Source organism: Miscanthus floridulus, chromosome 9 (genome assembly GCF_019320115.1).
Source record: "Miscanthus floridulus cultivar M001 chromosome 9, ASM1932011v1, whole genome shotgun sequence".
Taxonomy (NCBI): Eukaryota; Viridiplantae; Streptophyta; class Magnoliopsida; order Poales; family Poaceae; genus Miscanthus; species Miscanthus floridulus.
In genome coordinates this window covers 142,233,870-142,254,989 of record NC_089588.1, presented here as the reverse complement: position 1 = coordinate 142,254,989, position 21,120 = coordinate 142,233,870, and the positions used below count along the sequence as shown (strand labels likewise).

Below are 21,120 nucleotides of genomic sequence, written 5' to 3'. Positions count from 1 at the left end.
TTCCAGTTTATCCATCTCTTTGTCTCGGCTTCAGTGGCTTCAATTTTATTTATGTCTTTGCATCTGGCTTCTACTTCTTGGTGTCTTAGACTTGTAGCATGTCTTGTAGGTCTTTGACATTGATTCTAATGTATTGCTTGACATATTGATCATTCGGACCACCACTTTGCCAAACTCCAAGTCCACCTTACATCCATTTGAATTATACCTTATATACTAGCAAACGTTGTTAGTCCAAATGGTCATATTGATCATCAAACACAAAAATCCAAACTAAATCGACCATGGGGTCCAATTTCCTTACATGTGATTTTAGAAATGAAGGGTTGCCACCAATATGTTGTGGGAACAGTGTTCAGCAACACTAAATCGTGACAAAGTCGTCGAGTTGCTGCCACACCTAGTGCGCCATCGCTGCGAACCTCCGTTGGTGCCATCTTCATCTGCTTCAAGTGAGGTGACACCAGGTGTCGTCGGTTAGCCCACCTTCATCCATCATCGTCTAGTCAGAACTAGCCAATCATATGCGAGCCGACAAGATCTGCTTCCGCTTCACCGGATTCCAAAGCCTCTGTCGCCCATAGGACAGTCGTCGTCGCTTCTGCTGGAGTCCTCTGTCCCTACCATCGAGGATATCCTCATTCGCCTGAAATCCTAGGCTAGTGCCGCCCCTAGGGCCACCGCTGCCGACGGGATCCGCTCCACCTAGATTCGCCCCTTCCTTCACTCTGCCACTATTGGGGGGGGACTCCTAGGTCGCGGCCCCTAGGACATGACTGCCTATGAAACCACCACCACTAGATTCGCCTTCTCCCTACCGAGACTGGGCGTCGACACTTAGGCCGCCACCGTCCTTCGCCACATACCTGCGGCTACCACACCTCTAGGTGTCCTCGGACACTCGGATCAGCGGGGAGCACTGTCACACCCAGTTTTAAAGAACAAAACCAGGCTCATCATATGTGCGTCCAGAAAGTCGACACATACAACAACAGAGTAAATAGTATCATAACAATGTTATTAAATAACATATACATAACTATATTAACACTTACATCAGAGTATTGCGGAACGATAAAAATCTTCCGACTCTATTCTTCACAGGGATGGCTGACTGGGGGTAACATATGCCTAGCACTCCTGTTAATCTTCTGTAAACCTCTATGTCTTCATCAATCTTCTAAGCAACTTTTACTAGATGTTGGGGTGTGTAAATAGCAAGGGTGAGCACATGTCGTACTCAACAAATATAACAGGGGCGAATGTAGGCTCAAAAGGCTTGACATGGTTGAACTACGGTAAGCACTTTTAGTAGATCAAGTTTTATCATTAGAACCTGAGTTGCTATATTGTGCTTAAGCTCCAATTCCCACACAATCATATACAATGGCAATATGACAATTATGAATAAACATGAGCACCAACACCATGCTACAATAAGAACCCATAATTCTGTCAGTTTTCCAAGCCACTCGTGACCGTGAGCACGACTGTTATAACAATTTTACACTCTGCGGAGGTTGTACATCTTTACCCATGAACCATGATACATTGATACCCATATGCCGGGTTAATTACTCCCAAAACACTTCCAAGGTGAGCGGGCAAGAATCACTATAAAGTCTTTCAAAGGTTCCTCTAATAAGTTAGGGCCGCTAGGTTTCCTTGGCAAGGGAATGTAGAGCTCCCCTTCCGAATGGCACATTCCGCGTAGACTATACACATTGGGATAGAGGCCGCACTATACTCAGCTTGGCAAGCCCCACTTGAGCTATAAAGGTAACCACTAACAAGCTAGAAAATGTCCTCATACTTAACTAAAGTCAGAGCCATATAACACTCATGGTTGTACTGTAAGTCCTGGATTTTCCTAACAGATAAGTTCCTAGAATTCCATGTTGCTAAAAAACACATTTTAAACATCATTGCATGTGCCAATAGCCAATATTATGGAGCTTTCATCATTAAGTAGAGCAACTTGCAGAATTACCCATATGCATGAACCCGGTAGTAGCAAGGAACAAGATAAACAATTGCTAGGATCATCCTTAGTGGTAAATCAAATTAGACACATGCATGAATGTAGTGGCATTAATGGTGTATAGGTATCAAGGAAAGCCTCATATTATACTTGCATTAAACACTTTCTTTCCACTCAAGACAATTGCTCATACAAATTCTTCAATTTCCTTTTCTATAGCTTTCGGCCTCCGGCGCTTATGGACAACTCTTCTTCTACTCGCAGATCGTAGCAACCAAGCACACCAACAAACATACAAGCAAACAAATAAAAGCAACTAAGAACAGTACACCATACGAGAGAAAACAATGTACTAAAACAGAGCTCACCTACGGTCGTGGAAACGTCAGAAACGCCGAAAGCGAAACTACTACCGAAAGATTTATATATTATAAAACAAAAAGAAACCACTACAAGATTGATTGATTTTAATTAAGCAAAACTATGAAAAAGTTATTAGTTCAGTTTCAACAAATCATATCTAACCTTAAAAACCGAATTGAAGCTAATCATATTTTATTCTATAAACGTTGTCACATATTTTATTAAGTAGTTTAAGTTTTATCTTTGCGAAAGAAATAAACATGTGAGGACATCTAATACAAAAATTTATATATGAAATGTATTCAACTAATCAGATTATAATTAGAAACATATTTAATTTTAAAGTTCAAGTTAAAACTAATCAGGTTCTATTTATAAATATTTCAATGTCCTTCATATGCCAATTATACTTTAACTTGCAAAAGCAAAATAACAAGTGAGAGCATCTAATTCAACTTTTGTATATGAACATCCCTAAGCTAAGTATAATTAAAACATAATTAAGTATACAATTAATCATATTAACATGTTATGTATAATAACTGAGATATAAAACCTATATTACTTTTAATTACAAAACTAATTACAAACATATTAGACAATTTAATATTTAGCTATATACGGAAAAGCATGTGACATGAAAAATATTGGTACTACTGCGTAGAGCACGTCTATACGAAACTAACGCAATTTAAACGGAGCAAAACGGAATTAAAACTTAAATTTCTTTTAATTAAAAAGCTATTGAATAAACATTAATCAAATTGATATTTAAATTAATAAATTCATAATTAAGTAACATGAAAAACATTAACTCCGCTACGTAGAGCGCGACGACACGAATCTAACGCAACTTGAACGAACCGAATTGGAACTGTAACGATTAAATGGTGGAATTTACGAACCAGTGACACTTCTGTAAATAAGTCGTCTTCCTCCATGGGGTGCACGTACAGGACCAGAACTTGGTTGTGGGAAGCACAGTCAAGGGCACAGGCTCGTCGGAGGGGTCGTTGGAGTTGGCCGGCGGTGAAAGGAGAAGGAGAAGAAAAAAATCTAATTTACTATACGAGGGATTTCTCAAACCAGGGTCTCCCCTTACGATAGTTTTAGTGTGTTTTGTCTAAAGGGTTGGTACATATATATAGGGAGAAAAACTCCCCACATCCATATCAACTAGCCATATGGTACTAATTGACATTACACAAACCAGCTGTACTAATGGACCTAAATAAACATTAAAGCCCACTAGTAAATATAAAGACATGGGCCTTTAGTATTTATTAGGATTATTGAACATGGACTTTGAAAAACAAAGAGAGATTTTATTATTTTCGGAATTAATTAATTTCGTGGATAAAATAATTTTAGAAAAGTCCAGAATTATTATTTAAGCCGTGAAAAATACTCCAAAAATTTAGAAAAAATTCTCAGAGACGTTTTGGAACCTGAGGAATCCAAATAAAGTATTTAAGCTCATGATAAGATAATTTGGAGCATCTAAAAATTAGATTAAATTCGCGGAAAAGTGAGAATAAGTCTCGGAAGAAGCAGGAAAAATTCCCGTAAAGTTTTGAGAGATAGGTTGATGGCTGATAAACCCAAAAGAGGTGATTGGAGCAGAAGAAAAGAACCTTGGGAATCTCCAAACGATAAGATTAGGATCAGGAGAGCAAGGATTTGATTATGGAAAAAGATAGAGACAGGGCGACGAAAGATAAAGACTTATTAAACGCATTTTTGAAAAATTTACTTACTCACGACGCCAAGTCAAGCAACAAGCAAACCTCACATCATTCAAACACCCGTCAAAATTAGAAAACTTTAAAAATTCATATTTTTGCTATAACTAAATTTGCTCTAGTTCAAACTAAACTTGATAAATTTTATCCAAATATTAAAATCTTTTATTTTATTTACTGCTTTCTATGCACGACCCAAAACATGAAATTTGGGGGTGTGAACCTAGGCACCGGCGTGGCGAGCAGCCCGCTTCGAGCCCGATGTTGATGGTGGGTCCCACCATAGTCAAACGTACCCACGGTGGCGCGACCAGAGATGCGCCCACCCACACCCATGATGCCAAAGACGTACGATGTGGCTGAGCAAGAGAGGCGAGGCCGGGTGGGGGCAAGATCCACTGCTAATGTAGGGCCGAAGCTTGCAGCTGGGACGCAGCTCACGTGGGGCAAGCTTCGCCGCTGTCAGGCCCCTTGGCCAGGTGTTGCTGCCGATGTAGGGAGGCTAGAATGGAGACGTTGGGGGCTGCGGGACCCATTGCCGTCCGAGCAGCACGGATGCACTGCCGCCGAGGACGCAAGGGGACGCCCACTGCCCACGTAGAGGAAAGGGTGCCACCTTGCGTCCCCCGCCCACGTAGAGGAAGGAGCGCCGCCGCCAGCCCTCATGCATCGATCGTAGCGGGACCCATCGTCGTTGTGGCTCGGGCTCGAGCGGTACTCAGCCTATTCGTTTGGCTGTGACATGTGGTAAATGATCGTAAATTTTTAGTTAGAATAGTATTTTTCTCTCACACAAATGAGGTAGCAGTACTTCTTCATAAACCAACAACGATACGAACCAGCCAACCGAACAGGCTGGCTGATATTTGAAAGCAAAAATATATTTTCACTCACCTCTGGTAACACTGAAACTCGCGAAGGAAAGGTCACATCCAAGAGATGCTTCCTAGTTTTTTTTGTTGTTGTTGATATAACTTTTTTTTTAAGATGAAAGAAGTATACAATCATCCATTGGTTAGCTGCTGTGTAAATTGAGAATAATTAGTTAGGCCTTGTTTAGTTTGCAACTTTTTCCAACCGGATGAATAGTACCACTTTCGTCTTATTTGGCAAATATTGTCCAATCGTTGACCAACTAGGCTCAAAAGATTCATCTCGTCATTTCCAACTAAACTGTGTAATTAGTTATTTTTTTTACCTACATTTAATACTCCATGCAAGCGGCTAAAAATTAATGTGATAGAGAGAGAGTGAAAAAACTTGGAATTTTGAAGGGAACTCAACAAGGCCTTAGAAAGAAAAATCATAGGCCCTCGAATAATTATTGGATGCCCCCGGTGCTGGTGGGGACTGGGGATAGTCCCCCACCCAATTTTTTACTCGTGAGTGGACTGGCCACCTAAAACTAAGGGCTGGTTTAGTTTACAAATTTTTTGGCGAAATGGTACTATAACACTTTTGTTGTTATTTGGCAATTAGTGTTCAATCATAGTCTAATTAGGTTTAAAAGATTCGTCTCGTGAATTTCGTCTAAACTGTGTAATTAATTTTATTTTTTATTTATATTTAATGCTTCATGCATGCGTCAAAGATTCGATATGATGAGGAATCTTGAAAAATTTTGCAAAATGAAATGGAACTAAACGTTACCTAAAATACAGTCATTTTCTTTCTGTAGTTAGGCCCCGTTTAGTTCCACCCAAAAGCCAAAATTTTTTGCATAGTAACCGTCACATCGAATCTTGCGGCACATGCATGGAGTACTAAATGTAGACGAAAAAAAAACTAATTACACAGTTAGTCGAGAAATCGTGAGACGAATCTTTTAAGCCTAAATAGTCCATAATTGGACAATTTTTGTCAAATACAAACGAAAGTGCTACAGTAGCCAAAAGCCAAAAATTTTTGGAACTAAACACGCCCTGTTAGTGGAGTATCCAGTTTGAAGTTCTGTGCTCGTGACTCGTGACTCATACTAGACGACAAGTGCAGATCACCTCTGTTTTTCATGCTCACTGGATTCAAATTTTGCGCTGGAAGGAACGAACCTGCATTTTCTTCGTCCTTGATCCGCTGTAATGGAAGACGACAGCTGAAACGGTACGATCGCAGCCGCACCTGCGCCTTCCTCGAGCCTTCTTCGTCGTCGTCGCCTTCAACTGTGCTCATCCCATCACGTCCCATCTTCACTGTACATGGCACTATCTCCATCAAAGCTCTGATTTTTATGCACCCAGACATGAGCATGAGCTAGACAACCACTGACCCACCCATTTTTCGCTCTCGGTCCCTGCCGTGCCATGCCATTCCCGTGAGACCGTGACTCTGTCTCTGTGCTGCGAGACTGTGACCATCGGCCATCGGGTCATGGCCTCAACGCCGGAGGATGCCACGGACCCCGAGCCCTTCTCCCCTTCGGTCTTCCTCGACCTGCCTCCGACGCCCCAGCCACACCACGACGGCGACCTGGCCGCGTCAGACAACCTGCAGGTGCTCCCGTTCAGCAGGCGCATGCTCATGGAGCCCCCGCATTCGCCGACGCCTCCACCCAGTTTGTCCCTTAGTCTAATATTCTGTCCGTTCTAAACTATTAGTTGTTTAGATTTTTTTAGGTATATATTTTTTACTATGTATCCAGATATATATTTATGCGTAGATACTTGAAAAGGCCAAAACGAGATACGGTTTGGAACGAAGGCGGTACGAAACAAACAGGAGACGAGGTGCAGTGAACAAATTAAAACGGCCGTGACATTTGGCAAAAGCACGCAGCAGAAATCGCTGTGGAGGGGGTACGACGTTTCCATTTTTCATTAAATATATATAGGGCCAGTTTGGTTGCTAAATTTTTTGGCAAAACGACACTGTAGCGTTTTCGTTGTTATTTGATAATTAGTGTCCAATCATAGTCTAATTAGGCTTAAAAGATTCGTCTCGTGGATTTCGTCTAAACTGTGTAATTAGTTTTATTTTTTATTTATATTTAATATTTCATGCATGTGTTTTTTATTCGATGTGACGAGGAATCTTGAAAAATTTAGTGTTTTGGGAGGAACTAAACAGGCCCACAGTGACAGCAGAAATCGTTTCAGGCGTGATGTGTTTGAAACCGCATTTCGTCTCGGCTTTTCCACTGTCCACTGTACGTAGTCTACTGACAGGACGACGATGCTGTTCGGTAGCCGGTCACATCTGTCTGCCTTCCCCGAACCTTCTCCTCGCTGTCACAGCTCTTGACTATAGGCCACCCAGCTAGGTGGCCCGGCCCGAGTGTTGTCCCACCTCCATCGACCATGACCCATTCCATTTCCGTCTTGGTTCTTCGTCTTCACCACGGAACGCCACCTCCAGCACCAGTGAAGTGGTGACCGCCGGCCGGCAATGGCAGCCGAGCCGGAGGACATCCCCGACGAGGAACCCTTCTCCCCTTCCATCTTTCTTAACCTGTCCCCGACTCCTCCGCACCCCGGCGATGAGCAGGACCCGGCGGCAGCCTCGTCGTCCAACTCGTACCACCAAGCTCCTCAGACCTCCACTGAGATCCTGTCCATCGTCTCCGACCCGTGCGTCGCCAGCACCATTGATGTCGGAGTAGGCACATGCTTCCCCGACACCGCCCCCGTGTGGGACGGCGTGACCTGGCCCTACGACCCGGTCGAGCTCTCGCAGAAGCTCCTTTCTTCTACGACTACTCCTCCATACCCAAACAGCATTGGACGCCACGGCGGCCTCACCATGGGTGATGCCGACGCCGCCTCCTTGCTGGCGACGCCTGCTAGTGCTAGCGACGTTGGAGAGCACGACGCGCTCTTCTCCAGTGGTGGCGCCGGCGAGACGGCGGCAGCCCGGAATAGGGTAACCATGGACATGCTGAACCAAGCGTTCCTCAAGGGTATGGAAGAGGCCAACAAGTTCTTGCCCACCAACAACACCCTCCTCATCCACTTGGAGTTGGAGACCATCTCTGAGTCCGGGGACAGACACGGCCTTGCTGCTGGACAGAAACGCCATAACCGGGACGACAACAACTTGGAGGTCGAGGCAAGCAGAAAAAGCAAGGTGGTAGCACCGGAGCCAGAGGAGACAGGGGAGATGGTCGACAGATTCATTCTAGTTGGGTACCAGTCGCTGCTTGACAAGATGATGGACATGAGCATCGCCGTGGACAGCGAGGCCGAGCAGAAGAGCAGGAAGGGGAAGAAGAAGTCTACCACTCCCATGGCGGCGAGCAGCAGCAAGGAGGAGGTCGTGGACTTGCGCGCCTTGCTCCTACAGTGTGCACATGCGGTGGCCACAGGAAACCGCCTTGGCGCGACCGAGCTGCTTTGCAAGATCAAGCAGCACTCCTCGCCTACGGGAGACGCCACACAGAGACTGGCATATTGTTTCGCCCGTGCACTGGACGCACGGCTCGCAGGCACCGGAAGCCAGCTGTACAGGTCGCTCATGGTGAAGCACACCTCGGCCATGGAGTTCATCAAGGCCTATCAGATGTACCTCGCGGTCTCCTGCTTCAAGATGATGGCGTTCAAGTTCTCCAACCTAACCATCTGCAAGGCTGTCGCTGGTAGGAGGAAGAAGCTGCACATTGTCGATTATGGCGAGCATTACGGGTTCCACTGGCCAACCCTGCTTGGCTTCTGGGGCACGCAAACCTGGGACGAAGGACCACCGGAGGTGAGGATCACCTTCGTTGGCCTCCCTCAACCAGGGTTCCGTCCGGCTGCTCGGATTGAGGAGACTGGACGCCGGCTCAGTACCTTTGCTCGTCAGTGTGGCATCCCTTTCAGGTTCCGCTGCATCGCGGCCAAGTGGGAGACGGTCTGCGCCGATGACCTCGGCATTGAACCAGATGAGTTGCTCGTCGTCAATGGCCTCTTCCATTTTGGGAGGTTGATGGACGAGGGCATCGATGGCATATACACTCCAAGCCCTAGGGACGTGCTCCTCGGCAACATCCGGAAGATGCGGCCACATGTGTTCATCCTTTGCGTCGAGAACAGCTTACACAACGCGCCATACTTCCTAGGACGGTTCCAAGAGGCACTGTTCTACTACTCCTCGATGTTTGACATGATGGATGCAGCGGCGCCACGGGACAATGAGCAACGCTTGCTGGTTGAGCAGGACCTCTTTGGACGCCGTGTTCTGAATGCCGTCGCCTGTGAGGGTTTTGATAGGGTGGAGCGTCCTGAGACGTATAAGCAATGGCAGGCACGGAACGATCGAGCAGGCTTGAGGCAGCTGCCACTGGATCCTGATATTGTTAAGGCTGTGAGCGAGAAGGTTAGAGACAACTATCACAGGGACTTTGTCATCTATGTGGATAAAAAATGGCTCCTGCAGGGATGGAAGGGACGCACACTCTATGCTATGTCCACATGGGTTGCAAACGATGGTATCTCAGATCCTAGCTAGCTAGCAACACGAGTCATGTCTTTGTAATATACTTATGTGACATGCTTAATTAGCTAGGTTGTACTGTTTTTTTTTTCAACAAGCTTTCCTTGTGCTGCTTCAAGAGAGTCAAGTTGGCGTAAAGCTTCTCTCTCCGTTTTAAGCTTCACTTTAGTCTAACACCATGGAGGGCCTAAGCTGATAGAATTGATACTGATTTGTCACCGATGGTAATGCAATAAAAAAAAGTTCCCCGCAGCCCATCTACTTAGCCTGGTCACTTTTAGTACTAGTCCTCATTTTCTTCTTTTCCTTCTCTGTCTCCTGAACTTTCACAGCACCCCTTCCTGTTTTATTTGTAAGCTGAACTCTTTTGTTGTTTAATAAAAGTGCTGTAGGGGTGGAAACCCCTAAAGATGAGCATTCGGGCCACCCGGCCCGGCCCGGCATGGGCCCGTGCCAGGCATGGCTCGACCGGGCACGACATGGCAGGGCCCGGTGACGAGATCCTAACATATGGGTATGTTAAGCCTCAGGTCCAATGGTTCTCGACCGAAGAAGACCCCCCGACCGATCCCTTCAGGATCGCCCGGGGGCTCGGGGGCTTTACCCATCGGACACGCTCGCGCGCACCCTCTGGCAAAGAGACCCGGCCAAGCCTGACTTGGCCACGACCGCCCCCGAGCCCCAGGCACCCGATCTACAGCACATCCAGGCCCGGCCCTTGGCTCCTGCACGGCTAACGATGCCAGTCAAGGCCCGGGCGCAAGAAGACAAGCCCCGGGCTACCGATGCTGGGGGGCTAACTAGCGCCGCTCCCCAGACGCGGCCCTGCCAACTGCTCCCCCGATAGGGTCACGTCCGGGCGTGACACAAGAAGACAAAGCTTTCTCTCGGCCTCCCGAGGGCTCGAGGGCTTCGATCCCGCACGTTAGCCCCTGGGGCCGACCTCCTTCGCCACCAAGAAGACTCCAGAAGGTCCACCCCGGGGAGACCGGTCCAAGCCGACACAACCTGACATGCAGAGTGTCAGAACAAAGCAGCCAGACGACGCCTAAGGCTTCTTCGACACCAAGACATCGCCACGGTCCATGGCGCACCGTTGCAAGACCCTCCTGGACTCCGGCGCACGTAGACCGTAGACTAGTTCCCCCAAACCGCCATGTAGCTGACCTATCTCGTTATATAAAGGATAAGGTCGGACATAGGAGGGGGGAAGATCCTAGATCGATCACCAGACACTCCATTCCAGTCCATCCGCCTCCACTCCGCACAGGGAGCAGGGCAATCTGGAGAGGGGCACCGAGAGCTCCTCCTCCGTATCCCATCGTCTTCCTCCTCTCCGACGAGGGAAAAGGCTCCACCGGCGGCGAGGCAACCTTAGGATTAGCACCGAGCTAACCCCCTAACAAATCTCTCTCTACACTCTGTTGTAACCCCTGATTTTGAGTGCTCTTGAGTATAAGGATCATCAGCTGCTGGACGTAGGGACCGAATTAGCCGGAACCTGGATAAACCGTTGTGTCTTCTCTACGTGATTCTTGTATTCCTAAGTCCACCCGAGCCACCGGAGACCCATACTCTGACACCGACTCGAGCAACAATGTTTGCCGCGGTTTTGACCCCGCAACACCCGGCGTGCCGCCGGACCATGCCACCTTGGGCCTTCGTGCCTGGCTAACAGCCCAGGCACGGCCTGCCATGTTGATTTTTGGTCTGGGCTGGCTTGATAAGCATGGCCTGCCAAGGAGGCCGAGCCAGCCCGAGGCCCGTTTCAGTAGGGAAAGAGAGGAAGATGGTGGTGCTCGAGGCCGTGGAGGAGGCCAGGCCGCCGGCCGCGGGGTCGAGGGGGGTGTTGGCCGTCGACGACGACGGCATCAGATCCGTGTGCGGGCAGGCTAGATGGACATGGATCCGGCGTCCGTGACCGGCCATGTGGGGGGCGTGGCCGTGGAAGAGTGGAAGACTGAGCTGGAGTCCGGCGTCCGCGGCCAGACACGGAGGTGGCGCGTCCATGTCGTGGAGGTGGCATCGCGCGAAGGTGGGCGCGAGGGGCGGGTGGTGGCGCAGTGGGGTGAGGAGGAGGGTGGCCGGCTGGCCGGCGTCAGCGGTACGGGTGGAGTCAGAAGCGAAGTCGCGACTGCGAGTACGAAAGTCTGCGCGAAGTCGCGAACCAGGAGTACGGTGCGGGGGGATGGGGAACTGGGGATGCGGGAAGTGGGATACTGTGATGAAAGTCAGGGTTACGGTGGAAATGGGATGGGGATGTTGTACAACACCGGGCCTCCACCGGGCCTGGTGCATTTCACCGGGCCGAGCCAGGCCGCCCGCCAGGCTAGAGGTGCGGCCCAGGCATGGCCCGGTCTTCCGGGCCGGGCTGGCCCGAGCCCACTGCCCACCGTGCTAGACCGTGCTTGGTCCGGGCTAAAATAACAGGCCTGGTGCTGGGTCATCGTGTTGCGGGCTGCATGCCACGTTATGGCGATAGAGGGCCATGGCCCCTCCTTCCTCCAAGAGAAGTACTCAAATTAGCACATATATCTGTCATGTATTCTCGGATGGCTGCTGAAAGCATGCAAGCAACTCCACAAAACATCGATGCTGCAGTTCCATTTAGCACTTCTGTAGGTTTTCTATGCAAAACAAACGGACAGAGCCTAATCACGAGGTCTAACCTGTTACCGATCAATGGCACAGTACCCACACAGCCTTTCTTGCATGCATGCAACACCACTGCTGCCTTTCTATTATCTTCTCTTTTTTTCTCACGGATTAGCCATGCTGGAGCCTAGGTGTGAAAATTAATTTGATCTAAAGCAAGTGAAAGACTTTGGTAACTGGCCCCCTCTTGTTTTCATGTCTGGCTCCGCCACTGGCTGCATGCTCATCTTTACAAACCCCTCCAGTTTTCCTTAAAAAAAAGTTAGTTGTGTATAAGTTTTAGCCGTGAGTTCACTTTGGTAGGTGAATTCCTGAAGGTGTAACGTGTTAGAATCGACGTGCAAACGCTCAGGTTGATAGTGTCAGAGAAGACAATGAATGAACTCCATGTCAAGGCAGACCCTTTCTACATTTTCATCAGGTGCAGTAAAACGACCGGGACATTTTTCAGTAAAGAAAAAGCAGAAACCGCTGCGGAGGGGATCTTCAACGACAGAGCGTGTGCTCGGCTGCACGTGCGTTTCAGGCGTCAGTGTTTGGATTGAAACCGCATTTCGTCTTCCTTGGTCTCCATCGTCCACAGTCGTCCGCTCTGCCCTGCTCAGGGAAAAGAAAAACAAACATTTCCTGACTCTGCTGCGGTCACGGATGACCTGCTGCCCATCCGTCCCGGTCCAGCCCCGGCGTCGTCAAGGTCCAGTCCAGCTTCCCCTGTTGTTTAACGAAAAACTCTGTTCCGATCCATCAAATTCAAAGCACTCTTTTTTTAAGCTAGCATAGCGTCCCATCCCTCCCTCCCTCCCGTTGATCCATCCCATCCATGTCTCCCGTCACCAGTGCAGTGAGCGACTAGTGAGCACGCAATCGCCGGCATAAAGATTCAGTTTTTATCGCCTCCCGGCCATGGCTGCCGAGCACCACCACCACCACCAAATCATCCAGCGGCACCCTTGCATTCGCCAACACCACCTGGCCCTACGATCAAGTCGAGCTCTCCCAGCTGCTCCTTTCTAAGGCATACGCTGCCGACACGACAACATACCCCAAAACCGACTCGCTGGCCTTCTACACCTTAAACATGGACATGCTGAACATGGCGTTCCTCAAGGGCATGGAGGAGGCCAGCAAGTTCTTGCCCGCCACCAACAACAGGCTCCTCATGCCCATCGTCTCCGGAGACAGGGACGGTGACCACGAGCACAACAAGTTGTGGCGTGCCCGCCAACCGAAGAAGGTGTGGAAGCTGCAGGTGGACGAAATGTCACTGTTGCTCCAACAGAGTGGTAACCATGGCAGCAGGGGCCGCAAGAACAACAGGCATGATCATTGGGGTGATGATTCGGAGGAGGACGAAACGACAGGCAGGAGGAGCTGCAAGCTGATGGCGGCTGAAACAGAGGAAAGCGAGATGGTGGACGAGTTCGTCCAGAGCGGGTACCAGTCGCTACACGAGCAGATGATGGCCATGACCCTCAGCCCGGACGACGGCAGCAGAGACGCCGATAAAAAGAGCGCCGCCAGCAGGAAGGGTAAAGGGAGCGCCAACGAGGCCGTGGACCTGCGCACCTTGCTGATCGACTGCGCGCAGGCCGTGGCCGCCGGCAACCGCCCCAGCGCCACCGACCTGCTGAGCAAGATCCGGGAGGGCTCCTCGCCGAGGGGGGACGCCACGCAGAGGCTAGCGCACTGTTTCGCCAAGGGGCTGGAGGCGCGGCTCGCCGGCACGGGGAGCCAGGTGTACGGGTCGCCGCTCATGGCGAAACGCGCCTCCGCCGTGGAGCTCCTCAGGGCCTGCCAGCTCTACCTGGCGGCGTGCTGCTTCACGGCGATGGCGTTCAAGTTCTCCAACTTAGCCATCTGCAAGGCCATCATCGGGAGGAAGAAGGTGCACATCGTGGATTACGGCGAGCACTACGGGTTCCAGTGGCCGACATTGCTGGGCTACTGGGCTAGCCGGGAGGGTGGACCGCCCGAGGTGAGGATTGTTGGTTGATCTCCACGAATAGGCCCAACGGTTTATTGGGCCTTTATCTCTGCTCTCTGATCGGGGGAGCCCAATCCTAATCCGGTTGGTGGGCCCCTGTCGCACAACATACATAAAAGGAGGGTGGGGATGAGGGCTCGGACTATGAGGTTCGCCGTGAGCCGCCAGACCCACCTACAGTAACCCTAAACCGATCCAACAGAGATGCTTCCAGCGACGGGATGTGCCCCCCAATGGTACCAGAGCAGGTTGTCTCTGTGTGACTCTAACCCTAATCGGGTAAAAGAAAAGGGACCGGGGTGGCGGAGGTCACTGGAACCCCGGTCACCACCGCCACCGCGCGGGAAAAGTGCCGCACTGACACGGCAAGAAAGAAAAGATCCAATTCGGATCTAAGAAAGGAAAAGAATCCGGGTTCAACCGAACCCTAACCCTAACTCGAATGGAGAAAGGGAAAAGAGAAAGCCATTCGGATGAACTCCAAAAGAGAAAAGTAATCAAAGAAAAGAAAAATCCAAAGAAAGAAAAAGGACAGGGTCGGCACACGAACCCTAACCCTAGATCTTGATTTCGGATTAACTCTGAAACGAAAAGAGAGAAGATCAATCCAATCGAAAAGAACGAGGGGAAGAAGGGAAGGGCTGCCGCCTCGCCGACTTAAGAAGATGAATAGTGAAACCCTAACCCTAACTTCATACCCCAACCTCACCACGGGTTAATCCCAGAAGAGAGAAGGGGACGGGGAAGAAGGGAAAGGGGGAAGGAACAAACCTCGCCGTCGGGATGGCCCTTCGCCGGCGCGGGAGAAGAAGGGCCGAGCCGGGGGTAGCGTTTCGCCGGGCTCGGCCAAGGGGGTGCCGCGGCCAGGCCGCTCGACGGCGGCGTGCTCACCCGTCGGGGAGCACGCGCGCAGGCGAGGGGGCCAGCGACGGCACCATGGCTGCCCGCTCTGCCGTCCTCGCTCGTGGCTGCTCGGTGGCTGCTGTTGTCGCTGCTGGATGCGCTGAGGAAGAAAGAGCGGTGAAGAGAGAGAAGCAGAGCGGCCAAATGGCCTAGGGTTTTCCGGGCGGAGGCCAAGGCTGCGGTTTTGTTAGCGCGAAATCGATGCGCAGCTGTCGGATCGACATGAACGGCAGAGATTGATCGGGCCGTCGCCGGCCTAGGCGGGTGAGCGCGCCGCGGCACTTTGCCGGCCCAGGCCCAGGTTGCGGCCTGGGTGCGGCCTGCGCGCGCGCGGTGAGCTGGGCCGAGCTGGTTTTCGCCAGTTTTGGGCCGACAGAGGCAGATTGAGCCCAAGATCAAAGAAAAGTGATAATTTGAATCAGTTTTGTTTTTTCATTTTCCAGTAAAGATTTTATTTTCTAGAAAATGAATAAATGACTCAAAAGGAAAAGAGAAAAAAGTAATTTTTCCCTGTGGGTAAAATTCAAGAAATTGAGCATACGTTTTCCGCTGCTAAAGAAAAAGTATAGTCTCCAATGATTTTGAACCGACATAATATTTAACTGGAGAAAAGAAAAGTTTTTCGAGTAAATGTTTATTTCCTGGAAATTGATTAATGGATTAAAGGAAATAGAAAATAGAATTTTTCCCTGTGGGTAAATTCAAGAAAAGGAGAAGTTTTTCCACAGCTGGAGAAATTGTTTATTCTCCCGTTAATTTGTATCAACGTGGTATTTAATTGGAGAAAAAGAGATTTTTTCCGCTGCTAAAGAAAATGTTGATTCTCCAGTTATTTTGAATCAATATGGTATTTAATTGGAGAAAAAGAGTTTAGATATAATTATGATGTTGTTGTTTTCTGACCAACGTTGTTAATAACAATATCGTAATGTTAATGATTTATGCATTAATTCTACTTCTGTCCAACGGTGATGTAGAATTAGTGTATAAGAACAGATGTTAATTTTAATGATTTATGCATTAATTCTACTTATGCCCAACGGTGATGTAGAATTAGTGTGTAAGAACAGTTGTGAAAGTTAAAGATTTATGCATTAATTCTATTTCTGCCCAACGGTGATGTAGAATTAGTGTATAAGAGTAATTGTATGTTTTGATTTTGACCAACGTTGGAATCAAGGCATTCAAATGGTGTTATTTTTATGATAAGAAAAGTTTTGACCTAGTTTTCATCTTGTCTAAGGTGGACTGGGTAGTGACCTCACCGTGTTCCACTGAGTTTGTGGCACCGGTGAGGGAGACAAAAGAGAATGATGCCACTTGGGCAACTAAAGAAAGGGATTTTGAATCCCAAAAAATGTCCTATGACTTTTGAGCATAGGAAGTGGGTCACTGTCAACAAGAAATGTTTGGCTGTGATAAAGAACATGATAGAACCTACAATTGTGGGCTCAATCCCAGAATGTGACACGGTCACTGAGTACCTCGATAGAATAAAGAGTCAGTTCACTGGCTATTCAAAGACATATAAAGAGTCAGTTCACTGGCTCTTCAAAGATATATGCCACTCAGCTGATGAAGCAGCTGGTGACAGAGTGTTAATCTGGAAGTGGTGGCATAAGAGAGCTCACGATGCGTTGTCGAAATTATGGCACTGTCGTTTAGGCCATATTTCGAGGGGGAGAATAGAAAGATAAGTTAAGAAGATATTCTTCCTCCATTAGAGCTCTCAGATTTAGAACAATGCAGAGAATACATAAAAGGAAAGTATATAAAGAAGATTAAGAAGCGCAGGAATTTTACAGATTATTTACACAGACATCTGTGATCAGCTTTCCTGTAAAGAGTGTGGATGGTTATGATTCGTTCATAACATTCACAGATGATTACTCCTATTATGGCTATATTTATCCAATCAAAGAAAGAAAAGATGTATTGGATAAATTTAAGATATTAAAGATTAAGATAGTCAGGTCTGACCATGGGGAGTACTACGGTCGGTATACCCTAAAAGAATGGCAAAGTAGCCCAGTATTCTACACCGGGCGAACCTCAGCAGAATAGAGTAGCTAAAAGAATCAATCGCACCCTGATGGATATGGTGGGCAGTATGATAAGATACTCCACCTTATAGTTGAGCCTGTGGATGGAGGCGTTGAAAATAGCCATTCATATTCTCAGTAAAGTATCAAGAAAGTCGGTGCCCAAAACACCGTATGAGTTGTGGACAGAAAGAGTGCCCTCACTAAACACTTGAGTGTGTGGGAGAGCCCTGCTGAGGCTAAAGTATTTAACCCAAACATTGGGAAACTAGATCTCAAAATAGTAAGTTGCCATTTCATTGGCTACAAAGAAAAGTCAAAAGGTATTCGTTTCTACTGTCCAGAATGACATACAAAGTTTGTGGAAACGAGACACGTTGTTTTCCTAGAGGATGAAAAGATGAGGGGGAGCATGGTAGCTCGAGAAATTGACCCTAAAGTGAAGTGGGTGTATGCGCCCACTCCAATGATTCATGAGCCAATTTTCTCACTACATGCTGTCGCTGCATCGACAGTGCAAGATACTATGGTGTCAACACCTATTGTTATTCCACCTGTGGCAACAATGAATGAAAATAAGGAACCTGTTCTTCAGGATCCTATAGAACCTATTGCCACACATGAGGGGGAGCAACAACAGCTTCAAACAGAACATGTGCCAAATGTGAAGGCCCCTAGAAGGTCTCAAAGAGTTAGTAAATCAGCTATTCCAGCTAATTATGAAGTGTACAACACTAAGGAATTTCAAATGGAGGATGATCCCGCCTCATTTGAAGCCAAGAGAAATGATCATTCATCAAAGTGGCTTGAGACCATGGAAGATGAAATGATATCAATGAATGCCAATAAAGTTTGGGATTTGGAAATAATTCCTAAAGAAGCCAAAACAGTAGGCTGTAAATGGGTCTACAGAACAAAACTTGACTCTCAAGAGAATATAGAGAAATATAAAGCGCGACTTATGGCAAAATGCTATAAGCAAAGAGAAGGGATCGATTACAATGAGATCTTTTCTCCAGTTTCATGTTTATATTTTCCTTCAGAATCATAATGGTATTAGTGGCACATTACGATTAAGAATCACATCAGATGGATGTAAAGACGACATTTCTCAACGGAGACTTGGAGGAAAATATTTACATGGCACAACCGAAAGGTTTTGTCATGGAAGGAAAAGAACGAATGGGATGCCGCCTAAAGAAATCCATTTATGGATTAAAACCAGCTTCAAGACAAGTGGTACTTGAAGTTTGATCAGACAATAAAGAATTTTGGGTTTTAAAGAGAATGTAGAGGACAATTGTGCCTATACAAAGTAAAGAGAAGGTAGAGGACAATTGTGTCAATACAAAGTTTAAGAATAGGAAGTTTATCTTCCTTGTCCTGTATGTAGATGATATCTTACTTGCTAGTAGTGATGTCAGTCTACTACTGGAGATAAAGAAATTTGATATGAAAGATCTTGATGAAGCCTCGTTCGTTCTAGGATCGAGATTCACCAAGATAGAAGAAAAAGGGTATAAGGACTGTCACAAAAGGCATACATGAAAAAGATCTTAAAGAAATTCAGTATACACAAATGTAGTCCCTCACCTGCTCCTATAGTCAAGGGCGACAGATATGGGGATTTTCAATGCCCCAGGAACCAATATGAGCTCAATCGATAAAGTGAAAGTGGTTCCATATGCTTCAGCTGTCGGAAGCTTGCAACATGCTCAAGTATGTACGCGCCCTGACTTGGCATTTGTTACCGGGTTTTTTACTTGGCAAATTCTAGAGCAATTCTAGAATAGAACACTGAAATTAGTAAAGAAAGTCTTGCATTATTTGCAAGGAACGAAAGGCCTCATGATGACATATAGAAGATCTGATTCACTCCACATGGTGGGATATTCAGATTCTGATTATGCGAGAGTGAATGAATATCCAGACGTGGATTTTCTATCATCTCATAAAGGGGAGCTATTTCATGGAAATGCTCAAAGCAAACTGTCACTACATCGTCCACAATGTATGACGGTTTGTAGCGTGTTATGAGGCAACGGGTAGGTGAACTGACTAAAGAAGTTCATACCTGGTTTGAAGGTGGTTGACGACATCTATAGACCACTTAAAGTAATACTGCGATTATAATCTGGCAGTACAGTATGCTCACAACATAAGTCAAGTGGTGCTGCCAAACACATTGACATAGAGTATTATGTTGTGAAAGATAAAGTCCAGAATCAAGTCATAAGTCTTGAGCATATAAGTATAGAAAAGATGCTCGCGGATCCGCTTACAAAAGGCTTACCACCCAACATGTTCAGAGGACATGGTGTTCAGAGAACATGTAGCTAGCTTGAGTTTAAGGGAAAGCCTAAAATATTCCTGGACAAAAGAAGGCCTAAAGATAAGTATCTATTTCAGAACAGAGTAGTGAGTTGTAGCTGTTAAGTCTATCGGCAATGGACCGTGACGATGAGACAAGCTCTATGAGCTAATCTGTAATGGAATGAACAAAAGTAAATGATATGAAAGTGAAAGATGGAATGAGATCAAGGGGGAGAATGTTAGTTGATCTCCACCAATAGGCCCAACGGCCTATTGGGTCCTTATCTCTGCTCCCTGATCGGGAGAGCCCAACCCTAATCCGGTTGGTGGGCCCCTGTCGCACAACACACATAAAAAGAAGGTGGGGATGAGGGCTCGGACTATGAGGTTCGCCGTGAGCCGCCAGACCCACCTACAGTAACCCTAAACCGATCCAACAGAGATGCTGCCAGCGACGGGATGTGCCCCCCAACAACCTCCGTCGTTCCCCTGTAGGTCTACACTGGACCGCCGTCTCGCCACCGAGCCGGAGCTGCCCCTACACCGGCGTCTACGCTGCTGCTGTGCTACAACAGTGAAGGCGAGAAGGAGCTTACCCGATCCTACGGTCACAGAGGTACACACATCGATCTAACAAGGATCACCGCCATTGATCTCCCCCAGCCCGGCTTACGTCCGGCTGCTCGGATCCAGGAGACCGGCCGCCGGCTCACCAACTTTGCTCACCGGCACGGCGTCCCGTTCAGGTTCCACAGCATCGCGGCGGCAAAGTGGGAGACGGTTTCCGTCGATGACCTCAACATTGAGCACGACGAGGTGCTCGCCGTCAATGGTCTGTTCCATTTCGGTAAGCTGATGGACGAGGGCGCCGACATAGATAGCTTGAGCCCTAGGGACATGGTCCTCGGCAGCATCCGGAAGATGCGGCCGGACGTGTTCATCCTCTGCATCGAGAACAGCTCCTACAACGCGCCCTTCTTCGTGACACGGTTCCGGGAGGCGCTGTTCTATTACTCTGCGATGTTTGACATGATGGATGCGGTGGCGCCGCGGGACAACGACGAGCGCGTGTTGGTTGAGCAGGAGCTCTTTGGGCAGTGCGCCTTGAACGCCATTGCTTGTGAGGGCTCCGATAGGGTGGAGTGCCCTGAGACGTATAGGCAATGGCAGGTGCGGAATGAGAGGGCTGGGTTGAGGCAGCTGCCATTGGACCCTGATATGGTTAAGGGCATCAGCCAGAAGGTGAAGGACAAGTACCACAAGGACTTTGTCATCGATGTGGATCAACAATGGCTCCTGCAGGGGTGGAAGGGGCGCATACTCTATGCCATGTCTGCATGGGTTGCCAATGATAATCAACCTGTTCGTTTCGGCTGGATTGCTCGTATCTGGCTTATAATCCGTGGCTTGAACAGTATTTTTCTCTCACACTAAATCAGTCAACAGTACTTTCAGCCATGGCTTATAAGCCAATCCAGCTGAAACGAACAGGCTGAATACTCCTATCTCATAGTCACTGGGCCAGTGTTGTAATATACACGCAAGATGTTTGATTAGGCTCTATGCTTCTTTTGTGCTTAGGTTATTAGCTACAGGTTGTGAACAGGCTGCTGCAGAGCCTGTGTAAACGTAGTGCAAACGAAGGCCTTGTTTAGATTGAAAATTTTTTCAATCCGATGAATAGTAGCACTTTCGTCTTATTTGATAAATATTGTCCAATCGTAGACCAACTAA

The 21,120-nt window shown here is 47.8% G+C and overlaps 2 protein-coding genes across 2 annotated transcripts; both read left to right on the top strand.

The window, feature by feature from the left end:
• Window positions 1-7,369: 7,369 nt before the first annotated feature.
• Window positions 7,370-9,733, top strand: LOC136483149 (scarecrow-like protein 9). The gene has a single exon (XM_066480238.1). It carries the CDS (start codon window positions 7,468-7,470, stop codon window positions 9,502-9,504), a length of 2,037 nt encoding a protein of 678 aa, XP_066336335.1. The 5' UTR covers window positions 7,370-7,467; the 3' UTR covers window positions 9,505-9,733.
• Window positions 9,734-11,385: 1,652 nt separating this feature from the next.
• On the top strand, window positions 11,386-20,820 carry LOC136481149 (scarecrow-like protein 34). The gene is made up of 3 exons (XM_066478507.1): window positions 11,386-11,593; window positions 13,023-14,133; window positions 20,034-20,820. The coding sequence occupies exons 1-3, from the start codon at window positions 11,386-11,388 to the stop codon at window positions 20,818-20,820; spliced, it is 2,106 nt and encodes a 701-aa protein (XP_066334604.1).
• Window positions 20,821-21,120: the final 300 nt, after the last annotated feature.